Below are 24484 nucleotides of genomic sequence, written 5' to 3'. Positions count from 1 at the left end.
GCTGTTCAGAGTGAAGGCTACCTTCCTTTAAGTGTCAATAAATGGTTGGATGGTGTTATCCTGCATCTGTGAAAGCCTGCAAAAACGACGTGGTGCCGTTTTAGTGAACATTGAATGACCCTGCCAATTAGCAGAGAAAGTCGTGCAAGGCTTTGCGGGCTATTATTTATTTTCGGAAACACAATATTAACTGTTTGCCACTGGAGGGCACACTTGTTGAATTAACCATGACCTAGTATATCAAAATGAATATCTAACTAGGCTCAAATGACCATGCGTGGTGGAGTTTTATGTTATGTGGTTGGATCATGGTTCAGTAAACTCAGGCGTAACAAACAGAATTGTGGAATACATTTTTGCCTCATAGATTGTATGCAAATAATGCAATGTATCTGTTTTGATTCTTTTTGTGCAACCATTTTAAATTACGTAATTTAACAGTCAAACTAATTCTTAATAATACTGAAGTTGCAATAATGCCATGATTCCTCCTTTAACCCTTGTGTTATCTTCGGGTCGTTCTGACCCATCAGTCATTGTGACCCACCGTCGTATTGCGACAACTTTACCGCATACAAAAACAAAGTGAAGCATTTTCTTATAACCGTTGGGCTGTCTCAGACCCCCCACATTGCGAAGGTTAAAAGAAAATTATTTTTATTTGTTTTTGTATTGGGTAAAATTGGGTAAACACAACGATGGTTCGTTATGAACCTTTGGGTCATGTGACCCGAAGGCAGCACGAGGGTTAATTATGAGATCATAAATATTTGGCTTGATCTAAGGAAAAAGTCTAGACAGCTTGTCAATTTCCTACTTTATGAAGACATACAATATACATATATTGTGCTATTAAACTATCCATTGTTCAAACGTCTTATATAGTTCAACAGCATTATGTCAAATGTACATGTCTTAGTAACGATATGTGTGTGGGGCTTTGAATCAGGGGACTTGGCTGAGCAACAACATGGAATTACTAGATGATTGCAAACCTGCTCAAATCACCCCACCATCTGTTAGTTCTCATCTTGCATAGGCTAGCTAGTCCACCACTGGTATCAATGAATCAGTCCATTGATTAGTTAAGATTATGGGTAAAATTACTACCATTGGTTTCCTTGAAAACGTGTCTTTGCTATACTCAAACAAGAAATGTTTATTATTTACAGGTAACAAACTGTAGTTTTTGTAGCCAATCAAATGTACTAAACTCCTTTGTATTGACCATCTTTGTGTCGCCATTGTAAATAAACCATAATAAAAATGACAACAACAAAGATAGATAGAACATCTTTATAGAAAAAATAAGTTTTCACATTTTCAAAAACATTTTTTTTGCTGTTTTCACAATTTTACATTTTTTTGTCTTTATTTTACTGTCCATTCATTTACGTGGTAAATATTGAACAACTGTAACATCCATCTCTTGTGTCAGTGGCTCTCGGGAAGTTCCGTGGGCTGGTGAGCAGAACAGAAAGCTTCAGACAAGAGCTCAGATCCATCTGGAGCCAGAGCCCGTCTCACGTCTGTCCATCTGGGATTGTTCCGACCAAGTCTGGACTGTCCACAGAACAGGTCAAAAAAGTGACTATCCACGAAACCCAGAGTACATAGTCACCCACTCAAGCATTACTCTGGTTTGACCTAAAGGCACCTGCGCAAAATCACCTTTGCAGTTGTTGATATGCACTTTCTCTCCTCTACCCATCCTGTAATTTCAATCTCTCTCGACTCTCCAATTTACAGGATGCAGAGCAACAAGCAGGATTTAGCAGCGAACCAAAAAACAACATAGCAAAGGGACTGAACAATCATAGTACTATAGGCAAAGTTAACAAAAACATTTTAAAAAAGTAAAGACAAAAACAACAAAGACAAAAACAATCTAGGTTGCAGTACCAACGTTGTTCTGATCTGCAAATTGTACCATGAATATATACTTGGTTGTCACCTTCCATAAATCAGATCATATAAACTCACCAAGTAAATAAATTGACATAGACCTGCTTTCAGCATGCATCAGATCTTAAATGTACCACCAATCACATTAGACCCTCTAAATATCCACCATCTACCATTGTATCATACACATGAATGGGATTTTACACTTAACAGATGTTTGGGAAAAGTGCAGATCTTGTAGTTTTTGTGTGTGTGTGGCATTATACCACTCAACCATCAATTTATATCCCATAATGTATCACTGCTGTATTATAGATTGTTGAGATTAGTGGTCTTGAAATGGAAATTCTTTCCTTTGATCTACACTAAAGCACATTCATGTACAAACAGATTATTGAAAATTGGCTGAGCTTATTCCTCACTTTTAACTGTGCCAGTTAATGTTATACTTAAGTTTCAATCAGTTTTTGGGAATAGTCCTGACAATGAAAGACTTGTAACACACATCTAAGATGAGACTTCCGTTCACCCATGACTAGTCTGGGTTTGTTCTCTGAAAACATGTCCATCTCCTGGCAAAGTCAAGTTGTATGATACATTATATTCAATAGAACTACACATATTGTCTACACATCTGGGAGAGACTATAAGAGACTAAGTTTACTAAATGGAGGCCAGTTCATCTCTAGCCATTTGTGTCTAACACCAAACAGTGGACAAGAAAGGCTTTGACCAATGTTTTGTAGGTCTGCATCTCTACCACTGAGCTTACCTTGCGCTACTGTATAAATATATAAAGTTAAAAAGTGCTTATTAAAAAGGAGCTATAGTTGTGTGATATCTAACAGCAGTGTTTGTTCTTGAACTTTCAGCACTGACGTGAAACAGTCTGAACACACCTACCTACCTACCTTCAACCAACACTGACTTGGACGAAACATCTTATGGCCATCTCTCCCAAAACATTCATTCAACCCAATAAAAGGATGAACAGTTTGTTTTAAACAACAAAAACAAGAGAAAGAAGAAAAGAATGATGGACCAACCAAAGGGGAGTATTGTGTTGGCTGTAGGTAACTAACTTCTTGCTACATTTCAGAGATGCTGCTTTCATCACAGTCAACAAAGTTTGGAGACAAACAATACATTAATAAAAGTGAAAATAATATCTATAATGATAGTAATACTATTGCACATTAAATATTGAGCCGAGATGTTGGATTTGGAGGACAATATAGAATGAAAGCGTACCAGTCATCCGAGGAGAGAGAGGAGCAGGGTAGGATGGTTTGGAGTGTGTTGACTTTGGCAAGGAGCTTTCACTGCAGTGTGAGAAACTCACCACACAAATACATCTTATGGATACATTCTCTCTCTTTTGTTTTTGTTTCTTTTTACAGAGAATAAGCCACAAATAATGGCACATTTGCTAGAGGAGTATTGCATGCTCCTCTTCCCCTCCTTTAGCCTCCTAGCTTGGTCTTCCTGTACCACTGGCCACGGTGGCCTTGTGTGAGCCCAGCTGCTAGGCTATCATGTACTGTGTGATGGCTCTGAGGGCATAGAGCAGCTCCGCCTGCAGCCTGGCCTCCATGATCAGCAGGTTCACATGGATCTGGAGGGAGAAGGGCAGAATGTTAGAGACAGTGGAAATGAATGGAGGATTGGGGTGAAACTAGAAAACACAACGGCCAATGTGTCTCTGATATGAAAGGAAACAATACATGTAGGCTTTACACAATCGTTTTGACAGAGCCACAGTGTGTGTGTGGTGGGGGTATGGAGGCTGTTCAGGTGTTGTCATGTCATCCGTACCCTTTCTGAAGGTTTGAGCATGGCCCAGGGCAGGGGGCACAGAGGGGACTTGGTGGCATCAGGGAAGCAGGCCACAGCTTTGATGTAGAGCTTCAGCTCCCTGGCCAGCAGGTGATTCACTTCCCCGTAGTCATAGTCATCATATCTGCGTGCGTTCAAATTACACGTTAAAAGTAAAGCAACAATGGAAACAAATGGATAGTCCTGACAATGAATGTCAATGCCAATCATAGTCCTGAAATCCAGTAGCGAGTGATGGTTTGATGTGCTGTTACAGTGTTACTGCAGGAGTTGGCGTCTTCTCACCTAATCCCCAGCATGCAGTGGATGTAGTTCCAGATGGCTCTTTTCAGGTCCGGGCCGTGGGAAGAGGGAAGCGTTGTGACGCTGCGGAAGCGGTCATCCAGCAGGTGACCGATGTCGGAATACAGCCGGTTGACCAATGAGAAGCCGTGATCCTCCCACGAATAGTCCTGCGTACGCCACACACACACACCATAAAAACACTGTTATTCCATCACTGGTCTACAGCGTTTCGACTTTCTTCTAGTTCACTTTAAGTCTGCAATAGAACAGTCTCGGTCAACAAAAGCCGTTTGTGATTTCAGACAATAGTTAGCGCAGGCTGGGACCTGGCTCATAGTATGAAACTCCATGCTGTGACTATCTATAGAGCCACCGACATTAGATGCAGGACGGGATCCTCACTTCAAATAAAGATGATTTACAAGTCTGTGTTGACAAGGACACCTGACACCCCCCAGTAGGATGTCCCAAAGAAGAGCCGCTCTCACCTGCACCCTGAACACTTGGAAGTGGTCCTCCTCTCGCCGGGCAAACTCCTGGTAGCCAAAGTCAGGGTCTGTGATGAAGCGTGAGGGGTCTGCAGAGCACGACAACTCCTCCTCTTCCTCCATATCTGAGGGCAGGAGCGAGGTAGAGGAGGCATGTTAGTCCAGCTTCACACATGACACCATTTTATATGTTTGTGAGTGTGTGTGCGCGTGCCTGCTTGTTGGGGTGTCTGGGGTTGCATGAGTCGCTCCTCTCTCCTCTCCTTCTCCTCCTGGGATTTCTGGATCTTCTCTTTCAAACACAACATCTCACTGCTGGAGTCCAGGGACTGCCAAGACACACAGAGAGCAGTGAGGATTTGATATGGTGAAATAAATAAAAACACGCCCTCGTTGACACTGCAATTTTCAAGGGGATGAAAAATTGAAGAAGAATCCTTCACAATAAGGGGGGAAAACGTGAAGAAAAATCCTTCACAATAAGGGGGGAAAACGTTTGGTCAGCGACAACCACTTACCCGTCGCCGGGTGACCTGCCCCGAGGGCGGTGTGAGAGAAGCAGGCACGTTGGCGTTTCCGTTGGCGGCGTCCGAGAGACAGAAGCCCGGCGGCGTGCCGTTGGAGCCTCGGGGGAGAGGGGCGGGATCCACGTCGGAGCCGGAGCCGAACACGAAGCTGCAGAGGGCGTGGCAGTGGGCCAGGAGCACCACGGCCTGCACCAGTTCAGCCAGAGACCAGCACTGCTCCCCTGGCTTCAGCAGGGCCTGGAGGGGCAACAGCACATGGCACAGTGAGCCTCTGTTCTCCCCCACACAGTCAACTGGGGGAGAAGCATCCCCCAAATACCTGGTAGCTGGTATAGATCATCAGAAACTACATTTCATACAACAAGTGGAAGTTGTTCTGCAGCAGGGCTGAGTGCCCACGTGGCAGTGGGCTCGGGGGCATTCGGTAGGGGTGTTGGGACTCTACCTGGATGTGAGAGCAGGATGTGAGCCAGGGCTGGTGGGCCAGCACTTTGTTGATGTGGTCGAGGTGTCGCAGGCGTGGGGGGGCCGCCTCTAGACCCTGCAGCCACTGGGGGTCCCCCCCCACCCTCAGGAACTGGGCTGAGTGCAGGGACACCAGGTAGCTGCAATGATGTCGCGCTGCAGCCTAGAGGACAGGAGGTGTGGGAAAACGTGCATATTAAGTTACGTGCTTATTTTACATTGCATGCAAGTAATTATGTGTGTTAATGGAGGGTGACCGAGTTGAGTGCTTGACTGTGTGTGTGTTGTCCAGTCCTCCTACCATGATGGCGATGTAGTGGCGGTACTGCAGGGGCAGTGGTCCGTCCATGTGCAGGATGTAGTGCTGTGTTCTGAGGAAGCTCTCCAGGTACTGTGGGTGAGAGGCCATCTGCTGCCACACAGCGTCCACACTCCCCCTGTTGGCCAGAGCCTTCATGTACAGCAACGACGCCCGCTCCTTTTCAACGTTCACCTTCAACACCTGCAGACAGGACGGGGGGGGGGGACAGTTAGACGGGCATGGAACGCAGAACTCTGGGGGAGCTTTTCCTGAAGGCAAACTGAGCGAGGTTGGAGCGAGCCTACGGCGGGAGGTACCGACGGCACGGTTGTGTGCATCACAAGACTTGTTTTGGAGTTGCTTCAAATGTTTAATCTCCTCACTGGAGCCGTATGAGCTTCAGAGAAGATATACTGTCACTTCTCTAACAGCCACAGGCTGGGCTGCACTGCACTCCTCACATTACTCTCTCTCTCTCTCTCTCTGTCTATGGGATCCCAGGCTCTACAGGACAGCTAAATGCATTCACACTGTAGGTCAGAGGTGAGTTACATTTTAAATAAATGCAATGGTTGATGAAGCACAAATCTACATGATAATACAGTGACTAACTAGTATGAAACAACTAGGCCAGAGGTCCTACCAACATATGCACACATACAATTGAAGTGAGCTGACAAACAAGAGTACAAAGAACTGAGAAAAGAAGAAATGTTGGATCTACAGAACTTGGAGGCCCCTCTGAGGGAAGCTGTCCAAACGCCCACTGGCCTGAAGGAGGAGACCAAACACAGCAGCCAAGGAAGCAGACACTAGGCTTAGTGGACCGGGAAGCCAATAGCCAAAAGCAACAGACCCAGGGAGAGAGAGGGAGGGGGAAAGGTGGGGGGAGATGGAGGGTGAGAGGAAGATAGAGAGAGAGAGAGAGAGAGAGAGAGAGAGAGAGAGAGAGAGAGAGAGAGAGAGAGAGAGAGAGAGAGAGAGAGAGAGAGAGAGAGAGAGAGAGAGAGAGAGAGAGAGAGAGAGAGAGAGAGAGAGAGAGAGAGAGAGAGAGAGAGAGAGAGAGGTCTCCCTGTTCTGCTCTGAGAAGCAGTCATTTATTACAACCCTCTCTCATTGCCTCTCATTCAATGGCTTCTAGGAAAAGGTGTTGGCACCGCAAGCCTGAGTTTGGACACCACTTGTAATGTGAGAGGGGCTCTGGCTGCTCTCCTCACCTCCCTGCCAGGGGGGTCACAGAGCTGCTGGCAGGCAGACACACAGGGGCTGGTGGGGGCTGGTGCCTTCTTCTGATGGCTGTGTTAAATGGGCTTCTCATAACAACGGTACTGTACAACCTTATGTCAGAGGGTCACATGTGGTGACTGACAAGGATGGCTACTCATCTCAATCTCTTACCTAACAGGATCTGTTGTTTGTATCTAGCACCATGTTTATCTGCCACTGAGGGACAGTTCCCTTCTCCCCCAGTAGGTGGCTTAACTCTTCCTTGTCACCCACATACCTACACGTAGAGATATAGTAGACTGGGATGTAGAGTTACAGGCAAAGACCCTGACCTACATTTCTCTATCAAGGAACATGGGAATTCTACTCTCAGGGACGTTTGGCACAGGTGCCTGTCACTCAATTCATATTTACATGTGTTGGCACATTTACATCTTGTGTTTGTGGTCTCTGTGGCCTTCTCGGTCCCAAAGAACCCTTGTGGTTTTTTAACTTTTAAACAAAAGGCCAGGGGTATTTCACCAACACTGAGGAACCATTGACACACTTGAAACTACTTGGGCTTTTTGTTTCTTTAAGAAACAAACAGACCTAATGTAGGAATAACCTAAAACACAGTCTCATGTCTCATTGTCAGGTCCAACAAACCCACTGAGGGAGGTTCCAGAACACGAAGCAGGAACGACACTGCTCTGACCGTGCTTGAACCCCTCACCATTCCTCGGCAGAACGTTCACACTCCCGTCCCCACTCTCCTGTAAATAGATCACATTTCAGCAGGACTTGATAAACAGGCCTCACACCCCACCTTGGTTCTGACCCAGAAAAACAGCCTGGCAGCAGCACCACCACAGTAAAGACAAACATCAGAGACACACAGAAGAGTACAGTACCTCACCCCAGATCAGTCACCAGTTAACAGATTGTTTAAGACGTCACAGGTCAATTTATGCCACGGTAACTCCCAATACTCAGGAGGCTGTAGGACCAACTGTGGACTACGAAGAGGGTAGAAACTGGCGTGGTCTGATGACCGGGACTTTAGTGCCTCTGTGCCACTCATCTGGATTAACCTCCATCTCAGCATCCAATCTTTACCTTGTGGGGTGTTGTAATCAAGTCATTCTTAAAAAACAAAACAAAACAAAAAACATGTTTGGACATGTTCCTTTAGAAGGAGAAACAAGTAGGACTAGTCAAAGTGAAAACAGGAACCAACATTGTTCAAACCCATCAGCAATGACACCATCTGTGTGCCATGCCAAATCTGCTGACGGACAAACATGCTTTCGACAAATATCACATTAGTTAGCATGACTTCCTTTCTTGAAATAACCTCCTCTGTTAGGTTAGCTCTGCTCTCTGAAGAAAAGAACCATCTCCTCTGACCATGTCGAGGGTACAATCATTTGAGATGCAAAAGCCTTGGCAATCTAACACACCCTCCCTGCTTGTCTCCAGTGTACAGGGGCAGCCATTTGTTTATTGTAAGCTAAACACAACGCAGGCTGTCTATGCAAAAGAGAAAAGGAGAGTGGCAGGGGGTAGAAAAAGAAATAGGAGATGACACGTTGAAAGGCTTTGGTAACAGGACAAACAAACAGCAGTCCACAAATGGTGAAGTGTGAAAGACAGGAAATGAAAGGTGCACTTTGCAGAGACCAGAGACAGCAGAGCAGAACAAAGAGAACTAGAGAAATGATGCCAGTCGTTTGTGTCCAAGGGTAAATGTGTCAGAGTGAGGGAGGGGGATGAGGGGGAGAGGAGGTGGGCTGCAGGGGGGCTGGGCTGCAGACGGGAGGAGAGGAGGAGGCAAGGGATATTCAATCTGCATTCCGAGTAGGCCTGAAGGGGTCCGTTCTTGTCACGCGCTAGTGTCCTCCTCCTGATGGCCCTAACCAACACACCCGACCCTCTTCACCGGAAAAACAAGAGGCCGGACAGCCAGACCCCTTTTTTGGCTCTGCAACCTGAACCCAGGGAGGAGTTCAAAACAACCAGCTGCAGTCCAAAGGGGAAGGGGAGAGTAAACTGGATAGGACAGCATACACACAACTACAACACACTACCAAGCTGTAGATGGTGACAAACGGGTAGACACACAACCCAGCTTTGCAAATAGGTAAGTAATCTGGGGCCACATAGGCTGAGGCCTTACCGCAGGGGCCTGGGTTCGAGTACAGTCTGGACCATTTCCTGCATTTCCTGCCCCCCTCTCTCTCTCCACCCTGCATTTCCTGTAATTCTTCACTGTCTATACAAATAAAGCAGAAATGCCCTAAAATATTGTCTTTGTTTCTCTTTTCTATAGGTAGGTATGTAAAGCTTCGTGACATGTGACCAATACATATCGCTTGAGTGGCAGACTGAAAAATGTACACACACACAACCAAAGAATAAAAGCAGGACTGACAAGTCACACAAGATATCATGGTTACTCTATTTGCTTTGCTTGTCAGTTCCTTTATGGTTTGCTGGTATCTTTATGTGTAAGAGAAAAGTATTCAATCAGATGTATGGGTTTCTCTGAACTAAACTAAGGCATGTGATAGAAATGGTTCATTTGTGCATGCCTAGTGATAAGAATGCACTTGAACGTCTGCCATTTATCTATGGTACTGTTATTGACAGAAGGGGCCAAGGGGAGCAACAGTTAGAAGGAGGAGGCATCTAATTTGGGCAAGTGTGAGAAGTTCATATACTGACAAGTTTATTTGTCTATTTGACTCTGCACATTCATAGAAGACTCAACAATGAGATGGTGCATTATTAACAGTTGCCTTCTCACTGTACGTCAGACTGAGTATTACAACTGGAATTCTCGAGACAGAAGAATGTTCTGGTAAACATGAGAAGATATTGTTCGTTCTTTAACATTTTATCGTTGAGGGCATAGGCTTATACTTTAATCTCAATTCAAGAGCTATTCATGGCAGTATCTTATAATAGGCTGTTCACAAGCCCAAAGGCACATCTGACATTAATTAATAAATGGGATTTATGATTTTTAAATAACTATAGCCAGGCAATGGCATGTCATTGCTAAGTTAAAGACAAGCTGGTGATCAGGAGTTAATACATACTATATCGGTGCCAATATCACTGATCACATTCCTCCATTGTTTCACTTCTATGTTGAATTGCAGTAAACAAGTTGCGCTAAATGCAATGCCCCCTTTCGGTTGCAAAAAGAAGTACAGCACAGGGAAGAGAAAAACAACTTTGATTGGCAGTGCACCCAGCATCACTGCACACAAAGAGGACTGAATCTTGACGTAAAAAAGGAAATACAAAACAAGTCATAAACATTTCTGCTGCATGGGACATAAGCGAATTGGAGAGTTTCCTTGATGCAAACAAATTACTGCCACCACGGACTCATATTGTCTATGATCTCAGCTCATTCGTTGCATTCTTTGTTACCACCTTCAGATATGAGAGACTGAGTGTTAAATTTACTGACACTACATTAGTACACAGTTTCCTGAAATGATGTCATTACTGCAATAAGACAATGCGCAGGCTGGTAATCATTTGCCTAAAATACTGAACGTTGTAAAGGATAAGCATGCACAAAACAATATTAGCTAGGTAGTTCCAGTTATTGCAGACTGCCCACACATAAGTAGCTTGCAAATAATTTCATTTTTTGCATGAGGCTCGATATATGTTGTCAGTCGACCTCTAAATGTGTACACACAGGTTTCCTTCGTTGTTTAGTCTGATTTAAATTAGCTAGTGAACTAGCCAGCAATGCATATGAAGCTACCTAACAAGCTCTTTGTCACAGTCTAAAGTTGGAGCTCAGAACTGTTTGAAACTATCGAGCTAGCTGCTAAAACTAGGGTATGGGGGACAAATGTACATTTCAAATAACACTATAAGTCGTTGGTAGGTGGCAACATGCTTGTTCTCTCAAGCGAGCTGCCCCATTAAACTTGAATTTCAGCAACTGTCATTTAGCTAGCTAACATAACGTCCATTAACTAGCAAGAAAATGTATACACGTTAGCTAGTTAGCTTGCTGATTAGCAAGTTAGTTAACCAAGTGGCTGAGTTAGTCTCGAGCTTGCTTCCTTTCTCTAAACGTTAGAGCTAGCTGGATAGTTTTGAAAAGTCAACAAGATCAAATATTATATTTAGGTTATAGTAATTATGTACAATCACATCAAATTATTTTGAGGAAACAAATCCGCCTCAAGTTTCACACAGCAGAACAAATGAATGAATGTCAGACATAGACTAGATCACTAGCTTAGCCGATTTTCTGAAGTTATAGTGTTAAGATACCTGGAAGTACAGATAAGTCAAGAAAACGTGTTACCTGTTTTTGAACGCGCTGACATTGATGTCCGAGGGGATAATCCATTTTTTTCGTACAGATGATCATTTTTCTATTATTATCTAGTGCATGAATGCGGTTCTGTCTCTCTTCAAGTCTGCCCAACCAGCTAACAAAGCAGAGTCCCTTTCTACAAGTCAGGAGAAACGGATGAGACTGAGCGCACTGACAGATCCAGTTGCAGCGTACCCAATCAAATCCTTGAGGGGCGGAGCAAGAAACTGGGGGTTGTATGAAAAACACATTTTCTAAGATATCCATTGTATGGCTAGTTTAATGAACGTGTTCTTGATTCTGTAAACCACAAACTTGTATTTATTTATTTCATGTCGATAAGGTGGCAAATTCAAGCATCCCTTGAATTATTACAGAACTATTTCAGTCTTGAATGCTGAAAACGATGCTCCTCTTTTAGATCAGTTTAGTTCTGCACAGAGCCAGACTTGGGGTGATAACATATACAGTAAAGTATACAGTTGATATATTAATAAACGTATAATTGATTTGAGGTCATTACTTACTTTAGAAGGAAGTCCAGTGCTGCAGAAGAACCTTCATTTGAAATATAATCACAATATGAATTCTGTCAAACTTGAATCAATAAACTTTGTAGCCCCTGCGCAAAGAAGTAGCTGTGATGGTTGGCATTGTACAAAGCCTCAGGGAAGGTACAGAAAAGTATGAACAGGCAAAAACAAAAGACAGGTTAATCAATTTATTGCTTGATAATAAATCACAACATTAAATCTCCTTTTGTGGCGCTGTCAGCAGGAACCTGAGGAAAATACAACCGGCTCACTTCTGCTGCCTGTCTGTATTTTCACTAAGCTGGTCTGAGAGCTTTACACTGATGACTGGTGTACTTCTTCAAGGAGACCACAGTGTCTTTTGGGTTGTATAAATAATTAGATTACCTCTTTCAAAAGCCAAACATGTATTATACCACAACAATGATAAACATTTTGTAGCAGGGGACTAATTAATGAACAATGGCGGCAACATTTTGTTTTAAGAATAATAAGAAATTGTTGCTTCCATGTTAGAATTTCATTTTTATAAAGACTTTAAAAAGACTTGACATATTTGACATATTTATAAGGCCAAACTCTTTTTGAGATGTGGTTTAGTCAAGGCCCTGCTAATGCCCCCTCCTCTTTCTGCGGTCTACAAATAAACAAGTATCACTGCAGTCTCACCATGTGATACCCACACAAATAGCTTTTCCATTTGGACTGAGATTTAATTGACCTTCTGTCCCTTGTTATTTTCTATTTGGTCTAACTCAATTCCAACTTTTTTGAATGAAAAGGTCCTTTGTCCAACAACTGAAATCTGGGCATCATCCTATTACGTATTGCTAAATCAGAATGTTTTCGTTCTATCTGAAGACAAACATCAATTTTTTGCTTTGTCTTCAGAAACACACTCCCACTGAACTCCTCCTATTGGTAAAATAGTTGGAAAACCATGCAGGGTAAAACCTGTTGCAGGCAATATGTTTTGATAGTAGACAGTATGTTGTAGGTATGTCACTGGACTAAACCCCAAGTTAAAAATGTCCTTTGTATTACTGCATTCAAATAAATGAAGGGCAACAAATAAATAAGTATGTAGATGCAACATGAAATATTAAGAGTTACTCCTGCATGGTGTCTTTGTGTTCTGGAGGGCTGTGGCATTCACACATATGTTTACAAAAACATGAGATATGCCACTCATTGGAATTGTTTTGGTCTTTATACTCTCATCTGGCAGAACAAGTACTTCATTCAGAGTTGGGAAATGTATTGGGGTTATAATCCATGAGTTGCTGCCAGTGACTGAGTCATCTGTGCTGGGAGTCAACTACACGCCAGTGAATGGTGATGGAGATACAGTTGTACACTATACTGAAACCAGCCTTCAGTCACTGTAACTTTGGTTCCAAGGGGAGAAGGGACTAGTTGATCAGCTCTAAAACTGTTCAACACATCCAAACACAAGGGACACATACAAAGAAACACCATGATTGTAACTACAAGTAATAGATCACCCAGTGCATATTACTCATGTTGTGATCACATTACTCATGTTGTGTTATTGCAGTGGACAATATACAAATTGCATTGCAAACTATTACTTAATTGACATACAAAAATATTTACATTCTGTTTTAGCTTGAGGGGAAACTGGAAGAAGCCTTCCCGAATGCAATCCATTCGAGTAACAAACAGATATGCACAAAAATATCATATGATAACAATCACAGGCTAGTCTAAACTGGCAAACTGAAATGTTAAGAGTTGAGAGAAACCTCTTCCTACTTGAGTGGGTGAGTAAGGAAAGATAACTGTCTTAACACTTGGAGCATTCTTTTATAGGCCAAGTTGAAACATTGAATGTTAGCTTCTAATTGTGAGGTAAAAGTAGTGTTGCATAAAACCATCATGTGCTCTAAATAGGCTAACTGAATGGAACCAATATTTTGCTATAAAGAGAATTACGCTACTTTGTACAATACTTACTGAAATTTCGTCATTACCCATCACCAAAAGACAAGATATGAAATTGGCAGATACATGTCGTTTTCATACATGTCTACCACAAGACTAGTTATGAAAACAGACTGATTACAAAACAATTGTTGAGGAAACATAAATAATTTATTAGTTAAGATTCTGACTGATATTCACAGAAGTACAAAGATCAACACAATAACTACAGATGTCTTGACACTGGGTTAATCAAGCGTCAATCAGAGTTTCCTAAGATAAGAAATGTCCTTCTTTCAAGATCATGTCTGCGTGATTCAGACAGCTGCTTTACAGACTTCCTTAATTGTATACAAATTGTTTTCACATTCGGAAGTAGGCTCTTCTATGACGTCAGAAAGTGTGTCAAGAACAATTCACAGTCATTTCAAGCAACTGTCTTGAAAGACAGGAATTTTATTGTTGTAAGACAACTGATGAAAAATATAAAAAGCATGGTCATTTGAAGAACCTCTAAGGACATTTAGACTGTTATCCAACTGAAATTCCCTCTCTGGAGTTTAGGGGAAAAACACTTGGAGCCACTTCTGAGAATGTTGGTTTACAAAAGGGCATATTAAAAGAAAAGGCATACGAAACAAAAGCAACTGTGGTGAAGTCCAGACTCATTCCTCATAAAACACTGGGCCTTCTACAGAAATACGCTGAAGAAACAAATCGGCGATTCTCAAGAGGGAAGTTAGCTACGCTTTACCGATCAAGCCCTAGTTGCTGTTTACTGAATGGCAGGGAAACCACAACCACCAGTAGCCTATTTCAAATCCCTTTGCAGAGCCAGAAATGCTCTATCAGATTATTTCAGTTTAAGACTTCAACTCTGAAGAATACAGAATGAATAGTGTGTGGCATATGACATCAAGCTGCCATTATACATTTAATTGAACATAAAATATGCCAAATTAAAATGACATTTGAAGCAAACCGCCTGTTCGCCCACTATTTCCTGTGTAACGGTATTCCACCCACCGCATATGGTGTATTTTGCTATAACCTTTGCTTCTGTATGTACAGTCTTGTTTCATATTCTAACAATGTTTTGGGCCTTTTCAATATTATTTCACTAAAGCAAAACTAGACAATTACAAGTACAGCTCATCAACTCCTGACAGTTAGCAGGGATAAAACCTTGGGGTTCACACACTACATGCACCTTTAAAAGAATTATCCATCCAAACTCATTTCATACAATTTTCCAACAGGTTGACGCTTGGTAACAAACAGGTATTCATACCCACCAATCACTGAAGTCGTAAATGACATAATTCGTCACTTACGTCAAGGGACCATCTTAAAACTATTCTCCACTGAAAGTAAAAAATTAAGAAGGGAGCGCTAAACAACTCTCGTTCGAAAATTATGTATTTACTGCCTTTAAATCAAGCGTATCAACAAACATATCTGTGACTGTACGATCCATCATACCCTGCACGATCTTCTTAACCGGAAGTAAAGGACCCTTTGCGTTACCGCAAATGAACGTACATAATGTAGCTACTTAACCCCTACCTATAATACCACACTTGTATACGTTATTACTTAGGCCTACTATTACATTAGCCTGGTCCTAACCAGACTCTTGTACATTTCATTTGTACAGAGAGTCTGGCCTGGCTCCATTGACAAGTGTTGACTTCCTTGTAGGCGGGTACTCTGTTGAAGTTTAAAACTATTGGATCTGCCCAGAGCCACTCTGATCTGCCATAACCAATCGCTATCGTTCGCCTTAGCCAATTCCTTCACCACTACTGTAACAGAGCTAGCTGCCGTAGCTGGAAAATCAAAATGTTCCCGAACCCCGTGGGGAGGAGGGCCACAATCATGGCCACCAACAAAACTCAGCAAAACTTGTTCTTGCTCTGGCTTTAGTTTATGGATATTCGGCAGCGTTGCCACAACGGAACGAATGGCTTCGCTCGCATCTTTCTCCGCCGCCATTATGGAACTACAACACAAACTAGCGCATGACAGCCACTCCCTCTGTTCGCTGATTGGCCGGTAGAAAATTAACCGGACACATCTGACTTACTTACCTAATGGCCAGACCTAGTATAGAAGCTAAATCAAAATTGAGCGGAAGTACGTAAGAGGGCAGAGCCAGGCTACTATTACATAGCCAACATGTAAATTAATGTGTAGTCGTTTTTAGAATAACAAAACCATATTTAAATAGCTACGAGTGTCGAGAGTTTGTGGAAATCAGTGGCAGTGGCAGCAGCATTGGAATAATGCAATATCACTTTTATTAAAAGGGAGACATGGCTATTCTAAATCCAAAACAGAGTAGGTATGTATAGGGAAACAACGGAATTAGCAAGTATTAATAAACAGGCTGAGACTTGGGCACAGATCACTATTTATTATTTTCGGTTTTTAAAAGACTATGGCTACCCAAATCTTTTTACATTATCGAAAATATCTAGCTATTTTTGTTTATTTAGTTGTGTTAGGCTATTTGAATCAAACAATGCTTTCTTTGTTGTTGGAATTGTAATTATGTTGTTGTACTTATGCATAACTAAGGCTAGCTTAGCTTACAACCCAATCATTCAATTATATATCTTCAACTTTAAAGACGATTTAACCTATTTCTGGTAAATACGTAATATCAGGGTCCTTTTTTGTGTGCAGGGTAGGATGGGTCATGCAGTGTCAGTATCTTCTGATATGCATGTACAAATATCTGGCAAACTAAGATGGCTCAAGAAAAGAGAATTACATTTTTCTCCTTGTGGCAAGTTTTGGTACAGCAACTTAATTTAGCCTACTTCTTATCTGTCTTATCTGTCATAAAAATAAATTATACCGCAGGCATTGCTGTTGTGGGTGTAAAACTAGTCTGTTGGAATCCTATGCAAATGTTATTGATAGACCTACATCCTGCCACATATCATTGTAAATAAATTACACTAATGACCCCACACAAACACTATAATTTCATGTGAAGAAATCACAAGATATATTGCTAGAAAACCCCAATGTCTACTCAAGTTTCAGTTGAGTCTCCTTTATGTGCATATAATTGAATTTGATGTTTTCATTTTTCAGTTCCTGCCCCTCTTCCCTGCGGGACGGCGTTGGGGTTCCTCATCAGGGGCTTCTACATGTACTGCTCGGCCTCGACCTTTAGCCTGCAGCACACAGTGGAGAGGTTGCTATTCTACTTAACATTTAAAATGTACAGTTATGAGCAGCTTGTCATACTAACCATGTGATTGGCAAAGAAAGGACACATATGTGGGCACAATGTGGGCACATATGCGTGTGCCAGTAATAGTACACACACAAAAAAACACTCACTGGCTGTGTGGGCTGGGCCTGAGTAGGCATCTCTGTTGATCTGCGGTCCTCTTGAGAACGGAGGTGTCGAAGACGAGCCCTCTCCAGACTTTCAGTCTGAGTCTGCAGTGTCTCTAACAAACACACACACAAATAAACTCACACTAAAGAAAATAAACAGCAAAGATAAGCACATAGTGAACACAAACAGAAGTTTCTATGCCAGTGATTTCATCCAGGCTCAGCTGCTACCGAGAAGGGCAGGATCTGGATTGGTCACTGAGGGAGTGATGGAAACATAGGCACCATCCGTTGGATTTCCTGTCAAGGTGAAAAACACACATTAAAAGGGAAAGATGACATCTATTCACACTCTGCTAAACATAAATGTAGAAGCGTGGCTCACTGTTGATAACGCAGACAGTAAAGGTGCATCTGGAGGCAAGTAGTTGACTGCAATACTCTTGTGACAGGTGGGACTGAAACATCAGCTTCAGAGAGCCTTTGTCATCACACAGATCCACTAGCTCTGAAATACACACGAACGCAGACACACTGTCAATGTGAGGACCAAGAAGGATCAACAAAACTTCTATGTCAACAATCAGCTGTGCTTCCTCATATATTAAACACCCAGAGAGACTAAGCTTTGTTTCTGACATGGATTAAGCTAAGGCTGTAGTTAGATCAATTTCTAGTTTTAATTAAAGATGAAGACGAGGGAGAGCATAATAACCATTCATACACAGCTGATAGCTCTGCTGTGGCCACACCCAATGAGGTCCATTAATCTCTGTGGTAATGAGAGCAGTAATGATAGCTTCATTAATACAGGAATCTCCCTCTCAGTCTGTTTTAATGTGTGGTGAGCTGAGCATATCCCAGCAGGTGTAAGCAGAAACCCTTAGAGTGAAGCCTTGTGAAATATTTAACAGTAGCCTCCAACCCCCCACCCTTAAAAATAGTCCTAGCTCAATCTTCATCTACATCCTTTTATATCACACCAGAAATATTTACAGAGCCTGCTTTCCCTGTGCACACACATTGGATGCAGGAAAAAAATGCAGTTTAAGCGTCCTCTTAGCCCTTCCCTCCTGCATTGTACGAAATAGTCCTGGACGTTCCAATAATTCCCATGCCCATAACTCTTCGTGAATCTAAACTCCCACCTGACTCTGGAAGGCCAAGCTTGGATCTCATGTACTGGAGAAGGACAACCACACGGCAGTTGGTGCTCGCAAGAAATGTCTCATTGTCTGCACGGAAAGGTTTTGTTTTGGCAAGGTTTAAAGAATATTTCATTTACTCATCCCTCAAACAATGTGTATATAAGATATGTAATATAAAACATGAAAAGTATTCATATTTTTATTTACACTGTAATATCTCTGTTAAATACAAGGAAAACTCATTCTGTAGATAAGTTATTAAAGAATGACAAGATAGCAAATATTGTACAAGCCACCATAATATTATCCAATAGCGAACATTGGTCTGAACATTATTGATTTTAGACCAATAAAGTCTCAACCTTATCAACAAGACATTTAAACAAGCAAATATGTATCTCAAGACACAATATAACTTACCCCCATGTTTAATATAGAGGAACATAATAGAATTCCTTGTTTGTTTTTTTAACCAGCATGCCTGAGGTTGCTACTCTTTAAAAAAAAATCCATGTCATATTGATTTTCAAACTGTTCTATCGGTTTTGATGATTCTATAGACTTTCAAATCTTCATGATGTCATAATTTCTCTTGTGATGTACATGGCAGCTGGCCTTCTTATGCGGTTTGTTTTCATGACAACGTACATTGGGTTTGCTGTCTGTTCTGTATCCCCGCCTTCATCTTCATCTGAGCAGGATGTGGTGTTTGTTTTCATCTCACTGTGCAACTCCACTCTAAACTGTCACTGTTGATGCAGATATCTAATACTATTAAGAATTAAAAAGATGAAAGCTCATTGTATTACTGGCTCGGACTGTGACTATAAAGAGGATAATTATAATTCATATAAGAAAATACAGTTCACCAAAACTTTTATTAACCTACAACAATCACTTCAGGATAAGCTGCTTCGCTAGTCCTTTGTAACAGTACATGCTCTCCTCATTTCTCTATTTTAAAATAAAACCCATACGGCTCCCAACAACTAAGTGGAAGGCCTCATCCATCAGTCAGAATCAGGATTCAGTGAAGAAAGTAGTCCAACCACACACACCATGGAGAGCTGGCAAGGTGTTCAGAGAATACAGGGTGTCCAGTCCATAACAGTGACACAGAGCAGTAAACCAAATATATGTGCCTCATTGTACACCAAGAGCCTTGTCCAGAAAATTGGCAAAGTTCTCAGACTGTCCAGGCAAGAAGGGAGAGAGATGAGACAAATCCATGGTCCTCAGGGTCTCTGTAAGGTTGCTGGGAATTTAGAGGAGGACTGTTATAATCATGTCTAATCAGGCCTATGAAGACAGTTTGGCAATTTAATATTGGCAAATATGAGACAATATAAACAGTAAAAGCACTGACTTGCATGTACAGTAGAGGAGGTGTAAGTCCTGGTGTAGCCGTCTGGCCAGCTCTAGCTGATGGTTATCCATCAGCTTGTCATTGACAACTACCAGCAGAGGCTTGCCAAAGCCAAGGGTCTCAAGACAGCTTCCTGCCCCTAGAAATTCATAACGATGGAGTATAGATGGATTATAGTATCTACATTTAGTCATTTTAGCTGCACCATTTTATCTCAACAAATTCTTCTGATGCAGAATAATGCTAGTAGTATTATGTAGCAATATGTCAACACTGGGGATTTTCCTGAAATAACCGATGTATTCACATTACATGTCCCACATCAGGTATCAAATGTTGTTCATACCAGCATGACTGATAACCAGATCGGCTTGTGTGATGTCTTCAGCAATTGAATCCTTAAATCGAAAGGTTTCTAACGTCAGGCCTGTACAAGCTTCTGGACTTGGAAGGACGGAGCCTCGTCCAACCTGAAGAATCAAGTGCTGGTACCCACGAGCTTTCAAAGCCTAGTGAGAAATGAAGAAAGAATCTTTATGCAAGTGTCAAACTCGCCAGCTTGTCAATTGTGGGATGTTGCTCGAGTCACACCAACTACACCAATACTAGATATCGGTGACAAACTTTGGCACTCACTTGAACAGCTTCGGGAGATGTCACACTTTCAATAAGGTTATCAAAGCTCGTTGTTCCTACAGTTACAAATACTATCTTCATTATTTCAAAGTTTAACTGTCTAGAGACCATTTAAAATAATATTCTCTAGCTCCATAACATGAGTCAATGGCGTAGATTGCGTTGAAATCTGTCGTTGACTCTTCATTATGCGTTTCCGTAAAATATATTACACTGCCACCTATAGGTTGGGAGCTAAGACTACAGTTTGTAGATGTTTCAAACGTAGACTTGCAGTCTATTGTTAAAAAAAGTTCTTTTTCTTTTACCATTTCAAATGTCAGCTATCCTTCCAAAAGGAGAAACGTTCATCTCTTCTGTGACTGTTGACAACTTTAAACGTAAAAGGTAGTGTATGAGCTACCCGTGTTGTAGCAGTTGTTGACATACAACTATAAGTGGTCATTTTTAAGTATGTGCATGACAAGTTAAGTCATTGTCATAATGAGAACATGGTGACGGGGAGTTTAGAGTGAAGAAAATAGATAATAACCACAAAGACACCAAAGGGTAAGACTGAAATTATTAAGGCTCTGTTAATTCATAACTTCAGAAACAACATACTGAAATGTCACAAAAGCAAAACCAAAAGCCAGTATAAAATAAAGCGATAATTGGCTGACATTGTAATTAGAGATTTTAATAAATATGAGAAAAGCAAATGCAATAAAAATATCACAATGTTAGTCAGTTAAAATCACCCTGGGCCAGAATTTGATCAAACCACATTGCCATCTAAAAACAGTATTTGCATGATATAACTTGTTTTTTTTCCTGTAGTTAAAAACCACACTGCAGTAGTCTAACAACATGCATGTGTGATACTGTCATATCAACATATATTATGGCTGACCTGTATCAGCTAGTAAACCACAACAGTCATGTGTTTTGAATGGTTTGATAGAATTCTGGCCTCTAGCCTCCAACCTGCATAACAGCTGTTATCACTTAAAATTAGATATCAGATGTGTTCAATTTAAATGATACAAGTAAAAAGTAGACTCAGGGATATAATGATTGAGCAGCTTCGAGGGGACGCTGCACTCCCAAGCAGACTCCAGCATTCTCAACCCCTAGATGAAAATATAAATCCATTAACAGCCCGTCTACCCCATTTCCATAAGTCTGTCTTTAGGCAATGACTAGCCGCCCCTGGATGAATGCCAGTAAGTCTGCTGATGCATGTGCTCCACAGTCCAGGTATCAAAACTCTGCTCAGGACAGGCTCAGAAGACTCCAAACCCATTGGATGTCTCATTGTGAACAGATTTCAAACATGCCTTCAGGTGACACTGCCAGCTGAGTCGGTCAGTGTGGTGGAGCTGGAGTGGTCACTGGGGGTCAAAGGGTATCAAAGCAGGAACTGGTGGTAGAAATCCTGCCAAATGCATCTATGACAACGACATTGGAAAAGCAAGAATACAAACGTATATATTACAAAAATGACTGAAATATACTGTGCAAAATTCTTACAACTGCATTCAACCCTGTTTGATCCATCCATCCTTACAGACACTGGGGGAAAAACCTATTTCAACACAGTGTGTGACTGTTTATGTGTTAGTTTTATTATGTAACAGAAATCTGTTTCCTGTTTTTGGACATTGTTTTATTTTCAGGATGTAGCATTTTCCTCTTCCTTTCTCTGGGATCTCCCCTCTAGATCAGTTCTCTAGTTTATTCTACCCCTACTCTGCTCTTTAAAATACTATCTTCTTTTCTCTTCGTTAGCTCCGCATTTCCACCCCTGTGCTCAGGCAGTTTGGTTCTTCACGCCACATTCTTTCTGTGATCTTATGATAACCGGTTAAACCAACATTTTCACAAAGTACCTCCCCCCCTCCTCTAGCTCTTCTCCAATAGCAGTAATTTTGTTCTCTTTGTACCAACCCTCCTTCATGCCTCTCTCTGTAGTGCATGCACAACTCCCATGCATCCATTTCCATTCTCTATAAGAAAGCTCTTCACCTTTGAGGGCCACACCCTATTACTCATTCTTGTTAATAATGTGGGTTGTATCTTTATTCTAGGAATATCTAGCCTCCTCCCCTTACCTGAGAACGAGGTGTGGGGAGGATGGTACCCTTCCCCTCGCCTCAGTCCCTCACTGCACCACACAGGCAGTGCAGCACTGCTCCTGCTTCTCTGGCAGGGTGGCATAGTTCATCTGCCGGACAATCTCAGCGAACAGCTCATCCACCATGGTCTTGCTCTTGGCAGAAGTCTCGATGAAGGGGCAGCCCCATTCTTGGGCCAGGGCCCGGCCGTCTGACCCAGCCACCTCCCGTTCTGACTCCAGGTCCACTTTGTTCCCAACCAGGATCAGAGGCACCTTTTCAAAGCGCTTCACACGCACTATCTGGTCTCTCATTGGTCTGATGTCCTGTGGCACATGGGAGGGTTGTAAGCACATGTGTACTGTGTTAATTTTGCTGAGGGAAGCTGGACATTTGTACTCGCTTATATTAATGTGCTGCACACTATATAAAGAGCCAAACAGCATGTCAAGATCGAAGGTTCACAGTTATGACCAAGATTCTCTGTTAAGGCTATGAACTTAAATACCACCACACATTTGAACCATCACACAATCTGTAGGCCCATTCATATCCTCATATTCGTAACTCAAGGGACTACAATTTATATTTGAGTGAGCTGGTACGATAGTACGAACAGTATCTACCTGAAAAGACTGTTGATTCACGAGACTGTAGACAAGGATGAATCCCTGGCCATTCTTGATGTAGAGATCTCTCATGGAGGCAAACTGTTCTGTCCCTGCCGTGTCAAGGATCTCAAGCACGGATGGCGACGAGTCCACTTCGATCTCTTTCCGATAGAAGTCTTCAATTGTTGGATCATATTTTTCAATGAATGTGCCCGTGACAAACTGGACGGTCAGCGCGGACTTGCCGACACCGCCGCTTCCTAACACAACCACTTTGTACTCCTTCATTAGGGTGCACGAGCTTGACCCGGGATACTTAACTAGCTAGCTATATCCGTTGACAACATTTAGACCAACATGAATCAAGTAAACAAACCCAACACACGAACCCTCTCTGTTGATAATAATACGTGAGCTGTAACAAGGAAAAATCTAACCAGCTTCAATGAAACTTACAACAGACGTCCGCAGTCCTGAGCAAGCTTCTCAACCAGCTAGCTAACTTAGCTAGCTAGCAAAGTTGGTTAAATCCACAACGCCCCATATTCGCTCTCGATAAGGAGTCTTCTAATGCTAAATCCCGCAAGGTTTAAATGCACCTTGAGGGACAGTATGGGGATATCGTAAAAATTAGGCGTGCATTCGTTTGCTATTTCTTCTCTAATTAGCAAGCTAGATAGCACAGACGCACAATGAGCAAATGCTGAGCTAGCTAACGTAATGTTTAGAGAGCATGGCAGTGCCAGCAGCGATGAGTGCCTCAGCAAACTATACCGGCGGTGTCGCAAAAGCGCGAGGCTACTGCCTGCCACATAAACTGCAGCGACGTCCTGACCTGTATGCCACAGTACTGCGCTCACACTTGGTAACGTCCAGCTAACGTTTTTGAACTCCTGAGATGTGAGATTTCAAATTTGCAAACCACTGTAGTGGTTGGTGTCCAGCTTCCCAACATGGACCTCCCTTCAACCTGGCTAGTTTTCTCTTACACCGGCCTCCCGGCCCTCTCCCCAAGTCCTGTACTGGGAAACACACACTGCAAAAAAAAGTACCGCATATTTTCCCTTAACAGGTATCTTAAGCTATGGCACCAATTGCCAACACATCGCGCTTAATTGGTGCAAATACAACACTTCATGTAAAAAAAACTGAGAAAAGGTATGCAGTGGAGGGCCAAGGAGGAATTTAGCGGCGATTGGACAACCAGAGAAGACCCAAAACAACTGGTGTTTTCATTGGTGAAAATATAATTTTAGGCGGGACCTTCAGTGCATCCGTTAAAGGGCCCAAACAACACAGTGAATTTGGCAATGCACTGTAATTTGGCCATTTTAGATACGTTTATAAGTCATGCAGGCCAAAGACAACATAGTAATAACTCTCAACATGACGTTATGTTTTCCGAAAAAAAAGGAGCAGTATC

General features: G+C 42.2%; 4 protein-coding genes across 5 annotated transcripts; all 4 read right to left on the bottom strand.

The window, feature by feature from the left end:
- Positions 1-1282: 1282 nt before the first annotated feature.
- Positions 1283-11530, bottom strand: sesn4 (sestrin 4). Its single transcript, XM_062476757.1, has 9 exons — positions 11359-11530; positions 5808-6008; positions 5487-5669; positions 5033-5278; positions 4729-4843; positions 4515-4639; positions 4027-4193; positions 3721-3865; positions 1283-3520 (listed from the first exon to the last, which is right to left on the bottom strand). The coding sequence occupies exons 1-9, from the start codon at positions 11422-11424 to the stop codon at positions 3431-3433; spliced, it is 1338 nt and encodes a 445-aa protein (XP_062332741.1). The 5' UTR covers positions 11425-11530; the 3' UTR covers positions 1283-3430.
- A 2492-nt stretch (positions 11531-14022) lies between these two features.
- On the bottom strand, positions 14023-19017 carry c13hxorf65 (chromosome 13 CXorf65 homolog). Of its 2 annotated transcripts, XM_062476788.1 has the most exons (6): positions 18773-19017; positions 18353-18439; positions 17590-17712; positions 17436-17504; positions 17205-17317; positions 14023-17035 (listed from the first exon to the last, which is right to left on the bottom strand). In XM_062476788.1, exons 1-6 carry the CDS (start codon positions 18795-18797, stop codon positions 16949-16951), a joined length of 504 nt encoding a protein of 167 aa, XP_062332772.1. In that variant the 5' UTR covers positions 18798-19017; the 3' UTR covers positions 14023-16948. The 2 variants fall into 2 exon arrangements, with proteins under 2 accessions (XP_062332772.1, XP_062332773.1); XM_062476789.1 differs by lacking the exon at positions 17436-17504.
- A 194-nt stretch (positions 19018-19211) lies between these two features.
- zgc:92907 (uncharacterized protein LOC436733 homolog) lies at positions 19212-20540 on the bottom strand. The gene is made up of 4 exons (XM_062476787.1): positions 20355-20540; positions 20065-20227; positions 19719-19857; positions 19212-19607 (listed from the first exon to the last, which is right to left on the bottom strand). Exons 1-4 carry the CDS (start codon positions 20463-20465, stop codon positions 19496-19498), a joined length of 525 nt encoding a protein of 174 aa, XP_062332771.1. The 5' UTR covers positions 20466-20540; the 3' UTR covers positions 19212-19495.
- A 364-nt stretch (positions 20541-20904) lies between these two features.
- On the bottom strand, positions 20905-24258 carry rap2c (RAP2C, member of RAS oncogene family). Its single transcript, XM_062476786.1, has 3 exons — positions 23077-24258; positions 22448-22776; positions 20905-21784 (listed from the first exon to the last, which is right to left on the bottom strand). The coding sequence occupies exons 1-2, from the start codon at positions 23347-23349 to the stop codon at positions 22498-22500; spliced, it is 552 nt and encodes a 183-aa protein (XP_062332770.1). The 5' UTR covers positions 23350-24258; the 3' UTR covers positions 20905-21784; positions 22448-22497.
- Positions 24259-24484: the final 226 nt, after the last annotated feature.

The sequence above is a fragment of the Osmerus eperlanus genome, chromosome 13 (assembly GCF_963692335.1).
Source record: "Osmerus eperlanus chromosome 13, fOsmEpe2.1, whole genome shotgun sequence".
In the NCBI taxonomy this organism is placed as follows: Eukaryota; Metazoa; Chordata; class Actinopteri; order Osmeriformes; family Osmeridae; genus Osmerus; species Osmerus eperlanus.
This window is presented reverse-complemented; position numbering and strand designations above follow the sequence as displayed.

Coding starts and splice junctions, on each gene's coding strand:
- zgc:92907 (XM_062476787.1), bottom strand. CDS start 20,465: ATGGTCTCTAGACAGTTAAACTTTGAAATAATGAAGATAGTATTTGTA. Junction 20,228..20,354: donor CATCTCCCGAAGCTGTTCAA/GTGAGTGCCAAA, acceptor ATTTCTCACTAG/GCTTTGAAAGCTCGTGGGTA. Junction 19,858..20,064: donor TCTGGTTATCAGTCATGCTG/GTATGAACAACA, acceptor ATGAATTTCTAG/GGGCAGGAAGCTGTCTTGAG.
- sesn4 (XM_062476757.1), bottom strand. CDS start 11,424: ATGATCATCTGTACGAAAAAAATGGATTATCCCCTCGGACATCAATGT. Junction 4,844..5,032: donor GGCAGGTCACCCGGCGACGG/GTAAGTGGTTGT, acceptor GTGTCTTGGCAG/TCCCTGGACTCCAGCAGTGA. Junction 3,521..3,720: donor TGCTCAAACCTTCAGAAAGG/GTACGGATGACA, acceptor TTCTCCCTCCAG/ATCCATGTGAACCTGCTGAT.
- c13hxorf65 (XM_062476788.1), bottom strand. CDS start 18,797: ATGTTCCTCTATATTAAACATGGGG. Junction 18,440..18,772: donor CCTCTATATTAAACATGGGG/GTAAGTTATATT, acceptor CTTTCCGTGCAG/ACAATGAGACATTTCTTGCG. Junction 17,713..18,352: donor GCTTGGCCTTCCAGAGTCAG/GTGGGAGTTTAG, acceptor TGTGTATTTCAG/AGCTAGTGGATCTGTGTGAT.
- rap2c (XM_062476786.1), bottom strand. CDS start 23,349: ATGAAGGAGTACAAAGTGGTTGTGTTAGGAAGCGGCGGTGTCGGCAAG. Junction 22,777..23,076: donor TGAATCAACAGTCTTTTCAG/GTAGATACTGTT, acceptor CATGTGCCACAG/GACATCAGACCAATGAGAGA.